Genomic DNA, 8333 nt, shown 5'->3' on the forward strand with positions numbered 1-8333 from the left:
AGGAGTATAGTGGATTTCGTCTCATAATTAAAACTTACCTTTTAAATATAATATAATGGTAGTTATTAATTTACTAAAATATAAGATAAGCATATAAGTTTTGACAATCTTAAAGAAAGTTGGATAACGTTAGGCATTTCCCATGATTAGTATCCACAAGGACCACATGAGGTAAAGGGCAGAAGTTGAAAGAAAAGGACCCACATATACTTGGTATAAATGGAGTATGGAGATGATTGCAGTTTATAAAGTTAAAATAAAATTGGAGATGATTAGTACGTAAGAACTTGAGGTTTGTTTGATGAGAATCATGTTAATTATATAAACGTAGTGCTAATCAAATGTAATAACACAAAAGGTGTATTGTATGTTTATATAACTGTTGTGTGCAGGGACAGAATTATGTAGGCCTCAAGGGGTGTCATTAGGCCAGGCATATCGTGTATACCCGAACACGAGAAGGCACGAACATGAAACATGTATACCTGTACACGACACGAAAACTTACCGTGTACATGTATCCCAAACCCGAACATGAATCTGTTAATATAAGGTATACACGATAAGATCCGAACCTTTTAATATCGGTGGCGCTGCTACAATTGCAAGGAGGCTGGACTGCCGGAGAATCGGAGATGTGGAGAGGTAGACTAAAGAATCGATGGGTTGTGACTACTGGAGATGTGGAGGGAAACCATTGGACTACCGGAGATGGAGAAGCAGATAAGGATTTGTGCGCTGTCTGCTTGATGTTGGATTGGAATTATCTTCGTCGTGTTCAATTGTTTGGTATAAAAGTTTATGGTTTACTATTTTGGGCATATAACATATTATATTATTATATATTTTTATTTAAAAAAAATCTAATTAGGTACTAATGGGTACTTAACAGTTAAACATGTATTTTACCTGTTTAGACACGGAAATTAACATGTTGATTCGTGTCTACCTGTTTAGTACACGAAACCTGTTAATGTCATACCCGATAAGTCGTGTAGGTTCATGTCGTGTGTTCGTGTATCGTGTCTAAATTGATAGCCTTAGGTATCATGGCTACCCCTTAACTTTTTTGATAAAATACAAAATTAGTACAAATAATATTTTTTTTCTTTTACGTTCTATGTATTGGATACTCCTAAATAAATATTAGAATGCCCCTAATAATTTATGATTTTAATTATTTAGAGTAAAGCAATTTCCTCTAAATTATCTCAGCCCTTATACCCAATCATGTTAAATTATACATAGTGCTAATCATATGCAATAATAATAATAATAATAATAATAATAATAATAATAAAAAGTTGTATTGTATGTCTATATAACAGTTGTGTCCATGAGCGGATATTATGTAGGCCTCAGTAGTAGGACTGTTCAAAGGGTAAGACCCTACCCTTTTATTTAATACTCTATCCGAACCCTTTACCCTTTTAGAAAGAAATGTGGACCCGAGACCCTACCCTCTAAACAATAAAAGGGTCGGGTATAAATAAGGGTTTCAAAGGTCCAACCATTTACCCTTTAAAGCAGTAATCGCAGCTCATCTTCTGCATTTACTAGTTGCATATATCATATATGACTTTAATATATATATCCTAGAACAATTATGCTTTCATTTAATAACACAGTAAAATCTAACTTCGAAAGTTTATCAACCATTTGAACTGATGCAAATAATATTCACATTCACAAATTTCATGTAGAGAACAATTCAGTGATTTTCATATATATATTATATGTTTTCAATCAGTAGTATGGCCTTTTATTTTTATTTTTCTTTAGTAGTTGGAAAATTTATGATGAATCATATATAAAATACAAACATCTTATACATTTCAGATTAATCACGAATCTGACGTGTATCTAGAAACTAGTAAACGGGTAAAGGGTCTGAAAAAGGGTCGGACCCTTGAAACCCTTTTACCCTTGAAGAAGAAATTTAAATACCCTTTACCCGAACCTTATTATATATTCGGGTCTAATTAAGGATTTTACGAGTCGGGTAAAAGAGTTTCAAGGGTCTGACCCTTATCTTGCTCACCCCTACTCAGGAGGTGTCATAGACTACCTTAACTTTTTTGACGAAAGACAAAATTAACGCAAATAATTTTATTTTTCTTTTTCATTCTATATATATGATACCCGGCTAAATCCAAAATAAAAAAATAAAAAATTATACCTTAAAATTTTTTTTTAGATATGTCACTTATTATGTGTATCAGTGTATCATAACTAAAATGAAGAATTTGTGTTAATTTAATAATTGTATTTCTTTTTTTAAAAGCTCTTTTTGTACTGGATGATGAAATGTCTATTTTTATTATTATTACCATTTTAATGATTTAATTTTATAGTTTTAGTTTATCTATTAAATCATTTGCCTAAAATGATTATATATTAAAGGTGAGTTGAGTCTTAAATATATCATAAGAAAACACATTATTTTTCCACTGAAAATATCTTTGGAAAACATATTGATGTTTGACTTGCTTTATACATTATCAATTTATTATTATATTAATATTTATTCAAATACTCAATAATTATTATTCCTATCAAAATATAACACTTCATGTCTTCATCCATCCATAAGTAATATCAGTGTTTATAAATTATAATTAACAAGTCTGAAAGTTTTTCCGTGATAGTGATTTTTTTATTTTTAGAACGGTGATGGTAATGGGGCTCGGTTCGTGATAGTATGATACTTTTTAGCTATTTCGACCCTTGTCATGATTTATTGGAGATTTAGTAAGTAATGTTTGACTTATTGTTAGAAAACTTATAGATTAATATAAATAAATTAACAATGTAAACGAATTCAAACTCATCAATACCAACTATTCCAAATAGTCATAAACATAACAAAAACCTTGGTTAGTTGTATAAGCATATAAAATATCATCATATTTTTGTAATCACATGATACACTTTTATATTTAACAGATGTTTACAAAGCCCACATAAACAATTATATATTATATATGTTTTGTTTGAACTTTGATACATACGATGATTATGTAACTGTGTTTATCACTTTGTTTCTAACTATACCATCATACATTAAACTATACGTACTACTGCAACACCCCTATATTTGTCCTTATATGTTATACCCTTCGTTTAATATTATATTGGTCATGTATTAAGAACACTCATGCTTTGATACCATATATATGGAATATATAGTGATTTTTTTTTACTGGATATAAAGATATAGTAAGTATTATAAGGTTGGTGGATAACTAATTAGGGGTCCATGTGACCAAACATTTTTTTTTTACTTTGGTTTCTTTCTATTTATTTACTTTTAAATTAAATCACATGTTTCACTATCCAATTAGCATAACATTCTTTAGTACCAATTTGCTTACATCGTAACTATATGTTTACGCTTTCTCTTTCATTTACTATATTCACTAAATTGAAATCAAAATATTAACACCCACCACATTATTTATTATTTACTTAAAATTCAACCAAATGTCTTTTAATAAATTTTCAAATGTTTCTTTCGCTTTAGTTTTTACATATCATAACAAACCGAATCAATACCAACTTAATTCCCATCACATCCAATCACAACCCACAAGTTAAACCGCACTACCTCTAGCCTTCATTAATTCATGCCAGCTCAAGAAACATAAACAAACCCGTCGCGAAGCACGCACCAAATTTCCTAGTTAAACACAATTATAGCATCATATAATCTAACTTAATAATAAAAATAAAATAAAATAAAATAAAATAAGATAACTAAAAAAAAGAAATTCGTACAAACCCTCGTTAGATTTCCCTCCTTCCTCAATTTCCCCATTCTCGAACCAACGCCTCTCACCTTCTCCACTCGTCTCTTCTCTTCTCTTCGTCTAATCAAAACACGTTACAAATCTCATCCGACCATCAACCCACCTGCAAATTCGACCTCTTTTTTCACTTCTATACCCTAAAAACACCCCAATTTACAAAACCCAGAATCTTTCTTCCCCAATTTCCCATCAGTTTCACTTTAATCTGAAAACCCATATCTAAATCGGGTCAATTTCATCTGGGTATCTCTCCAATTTCAGTTCTATGCCCTAAAAAGACCCTAATTTCACGAAACCCTGAATCTTTCTTTCCCAATTTCTCATCAGTTTCACTTTAATCTGAAAACCCATATCCAATTCGGGTCAATTTCATCTGGGTATCTCTCCAATTTCAGTTCTATACCCTAAAAATACCCCAATTTAACATACCCAGAATCTCTTTCCCCCAATTTCCTATCAAATTCACTTTAACCCGTAAACCGAGATCCAATTCGGGTCAATTTCATCTGGGTATCTTCCCAATTCGATGAATTTTTGATTTGACGATGGGATCGAATGATAATTTGGAGAATGGGTTTCCGGGTGGTTCGAGAGGAGTCGGGTCGGGTCAATCCGTTTCGACAAGTGGCAGTGCCGGGTCGCCGTCGGGTCGGAGTGTGGAAGCAATGGCGGCTACGCCTGCGAGTGAGAACACGTTTTTAAGGTTGAATCATCTTGAGATTCAAGCTGATGATGCTGGATCTCAAGGCTCTGCTGGGTGAGGATTATTATTATTATTATTATTATTATTATTATTATTATTTTGGTCAATTCGTTGACTTTTTGAAAAAAAAAGTAGATTAAAACATTAAAGTATCAATCTTGAATATGTAGGGTTTGTTTGGTTACAATTTGGTTTTTTAGAGATGATTATTGTAGCTGGGCCTGGGTATACAAACACCACTGATGTACTATCCAGACACCAGTGACATGTCATATGGCCTGTATGGTAGGACGAAAAGTGGTCAAATGGGTCGTTTTGATAGTCATATGTGACGTATTATTGGGCGAAAAAGGTCATATGGGTCGTATGAGGGTCAAATTATACGGGCTGGGTGATTTTTTTGACTGAGAAAGAAATGCATGATGTGACCATTAATAAAAGCCATACAGGTCGTATGATTTGATAGGCAAGGCGGTGTACCGATAACGGGACCCATTATATTTACTAGGAAGTGTCAAAAAATTTGGTATTTTTGCGCATGAATCATCATGATTTCATGACGACCGTGCTGTGAATTGTTATGTCTAACAAATGCATGTCTGTATGTGTTAGCCAGTTTTTAGAGTCCGCATAGGATTTTGTAGCTATAGCTTCCAAATGATTTCTTTTTAATATCTTTAACATGAACGGGTAATGTGAGATATATACTTTTGTTTTTAAGTTTGTAAGTAGAATAAAGTTTGTATTTGATGACACTGATGGGTAGCTTTAAACAGCAATAAGAAGAAAAAACGAGCTCAACGTGCAACGGGAGGAGATAAAGGTGGTAGAGGACTTCGTCAGTTTAGCATGAAAGGTTTAATCTTTGCATATTTCCATTTCTTTAATACTAAAAAATGATTCTATTTTATATCTCTCGTTTATGTGTAAATGGGTTGATTTGGGTGATACTTTGTATCTAAAAGCGGATATCATATTTGAAAAGTCAACTAACGCAGAAACGGGTCAAATTGGTTGAAAGTTGCCCAAATTTAGTTCAAAATTTCTGAAACTTTCAATATCTTGTAATGAAAAAAACTAGATTATTATTATTACAACTTACAATATAGCTTTTGTAGACATTTAATCCCTTTAATAGCATACAAACAACAACTATACCCCGCAAATCCCACAAATAGTCAGCTATCAATAGGGTCCGGGGAGGGTGGAATGTAGGCAAATTAACCCAGGAGATAGAGAGGCTACTTCCAGCGAGACCCCCGGCTCCAAAACAAACAGCATAGCATAAAACAAGTAAACTATAAAGTAGAGTTTAAAAAAGGTGTAATATTTAGTACTAACAAAAGAAATGGAAGAAGAAAAGAAAGAAAAAAAATACAAAATAAATAAATAAATAGGTAATAAAAATAAAATAATAATAATAATAATAATAGTAATAATAAATAATAAAGAGTACTAACTAGGTATAGTTATGTTCATAGGACATATTTCTAACAAAAAGCCTATACCCTACCCCTAAAAGTCTTTAACCTTCTGCCACTTTTAACGTTATTTTCACGAGATTAGTAAAATAACGTCAAAATTAGTGCAATTTCACTTTTGCCCACCCGAGGGTTCACACATATATACATTATATGCGTGCACCGCAAGCAGGGCGCCTTTAATAACATATGCATTTCAAAAAAGAAAAAAACGTTTTTTTTGCTTATGTTTTGGCCTATGCTAAAAATTACACGGGCCTGAACCTGTTTTGACCAGTTATTCAACTCACTTTTTTTTTGCTGTCTTTATGAGCTAATGATTTCTTTGATTTTGTCATGATTAGTCTGTGAGAAAGTTGAAAGCAAGGGAAGAACCACTTATAATGAGGTCGGTGAATTAATCTTAAGGGCTATTAAAATTTCCAATATACCCTTTCTTCATAAGATTCTGGTTAACAGTTTATTAGCTGATTATCGTGTTCAAAAAACTGAAACATAAATTTTGATTTTCAGGTTGCAGATGAACTTGTAGCTGAATTTTCAGACCCCAGCAATGGTGATCAAGCTCCAGACCAGGTTCACGCCACTTATCAACTTTATATGTACTTTGCAAATATTGTTTTATATATATATTTTTTATCTGCAACTTTTTAATGTTCATGGCAGCAACAATATGATGAGAAGAATATTCGTAGACGTGTATACGATGCACTAAACGTTCTCATGGCGATGGACATTATTTCTAAAGATAAAAAGGAAATACAGTGGCGGGGCCTACCTCGAACTAGCTTGAACGATATCGAAGAACTAAAGGTCTCAGTTTATTCTTTTGATTATTTATCAGTTTATTGTGGTTTGGTTATTTGCTTATTATGTTATGTAAATGTCACAGAGTGAGCGTCTTGCGCTCAAGAACAGAATCGAGAAGAAAATTGCTTATTTACGGGAACTGGAAGATCAAGTGAGAATCGAACCTGTTTATATTATTTATATTGCTTTATTTATGCTAAAGTGTGTGTGTGTGTGTGTGTTTTATATTATAAAGCATGTAGGTCTTCAAAACTTAATTAAACGGAACGAGCAGTTATACGGTTCAGGAAACTCACCGAAGGGTGGAGTCGCTTTACCGTTTATACTGGTTCAGGTACGGTTAGCTGCTTATCCAAAAAGGGTATTATTGTCTTTTTGCAGCATTTAACTGTTTTGCTGTCTGGTAATTTTAGACGCGCCCTCACGCCACTGTTGAGGTGGAAATATCAGAAGATATGCAGCTTGTTCATTTTGACTTCAACAGGTTAGCTCATAACACGTGTTTTTTAATTATTTTAAGTTAATAATAACTTGATAAGAACTTAATAATTTAGCAAAATGATTAATAAGTTTGATTCTTGGTTTAACTGCAGCACACCATTTGAGTTACATGATGACAATTATGTCCTAAAGGCTATGAAGTTAGGTGATGAGTCAAACAATGTTTGTACAGAGGGAGGTGTGGGATCCAGCATGTCTGCCATGTTTGAGCCTCGTGTTCCTTTGCCGCCGCCAAGGGCCACCAGACCGCCGCCATCACCGTCGCCGCCACTTCCTGGTATACTAAAGGGGCGTGTTAAGTATGAGAATTAGTCGGATACAACCTTTGCTGTATCTTGTATATTGTGTGTGCGCATATTCTGCTTCATATATGGATTATAAAGTTTTTTTTATTTGTACTTGAATTCATGGTAGTTTACTTTTAGTTCTTTGTTTTTCGACTGAATATCGGAAGCATGCCGCTTATGTTTAAGATTATACCTTTTGACTATAGGTTCTTGTTTTGAAATTAGAAACTAAAGAAGCTTGAGCTTATAGAATATAGAACCAAATTGTGTTTTATTGCAAGTTTGTTTATTTCTTTTCAAAAATTACATATTTGGTCTTACTGTTACCATGGTAACATCTTTAGTTGTTAAAAATTATCTCCAGTTAATGTGATAACTCGAATTAAGTTGCGATATATGCGGTTATTTTGTTTGTTAATTTTAATATATAATTTACGCAATAAGTGTTATTGCATCGTTTTAATAGAGTTGTAGTCTTGTACGTCTAACGCTGAAAAACGTTATTAGTGAATCAGCGACTCAATTTAAGCTTGTCTTCCTCATTTATTGTGTTATATGTTTCAGGTATTTGAAGACCTTCGGGTTAGCTCAAATGTAAAGTATTCCTTGCTGACTAGAATGACAGAGCCATCTACTTTTTTTTTAAATCTGGAAAGTTATTAGTTCGCTAAAACGGGTGTTTCTTGTTATTGGATGCTAGAAGCACATGTCTTCTGTGGTAACGAGGATTTGGTGGATGTTT

General features: G+C 32.9%; 1 protein-coding gene across 2 annotated transcripts; it reads left to right on the plus strand.

The window, feature by feature from the left end:
* The first annotated feature begins 4264 nt into the window (after positions 1 to 4264).
* Positions 4265 to 7663, plus strand: LOC143574577 (transcription factor-like protein DPB). 2 transcript variants are annotated; one of them, XM_077059168.1, is made up of 9 exons: positions 4265 to 4566; positions 5289 to 5368; positions 6338 to 6381; positions 6507 to 6569; positions 6660 to 6806; positions 6886 to 6954; positions 7039 to 7137; positions 7217 to 7287; positions 7397 to 7663. In XM_077059168.1, exons 1-9 carry the CDS (start codon positions 4355 to 4357, stop codon positions 7614 to 7616), a joined length of 1005 nt encoding a protein of 334 aa, XP_076915283.1. In that variant the 5' UTR covers positions 4265 to 4354; the 3' UTR covers positions 7617 to 7663. The 2 variants fall into 2 exon arrangements, with proteins under 2 accessions (XP_076915283.1, XP_076915290.1); XM_077059175.1 differs by having other exon boundaries at positions 6678 to 6806.
* Positions 7664 to 8333: the final 670 nt, after the last annotated feature.

The sequence above is a fragment of the Bidens hawaiensis genome, unplaced genomic scaffold (assembly GCF_021521415.1).
Source record: "Bidens hawaiensis isolate Kalapana, Puna unplaced genomic scaffold, B.hawaiensis_p1.1 tig00001412_1, whole genome shotgun sequence".
Taxonomy (NCBI): Eukaryota; Viridiplantae; Streptophyta; class Magnoliopsida; order Asterales; family Asteraceae; genus Bidens; species Bidens hawaiensis.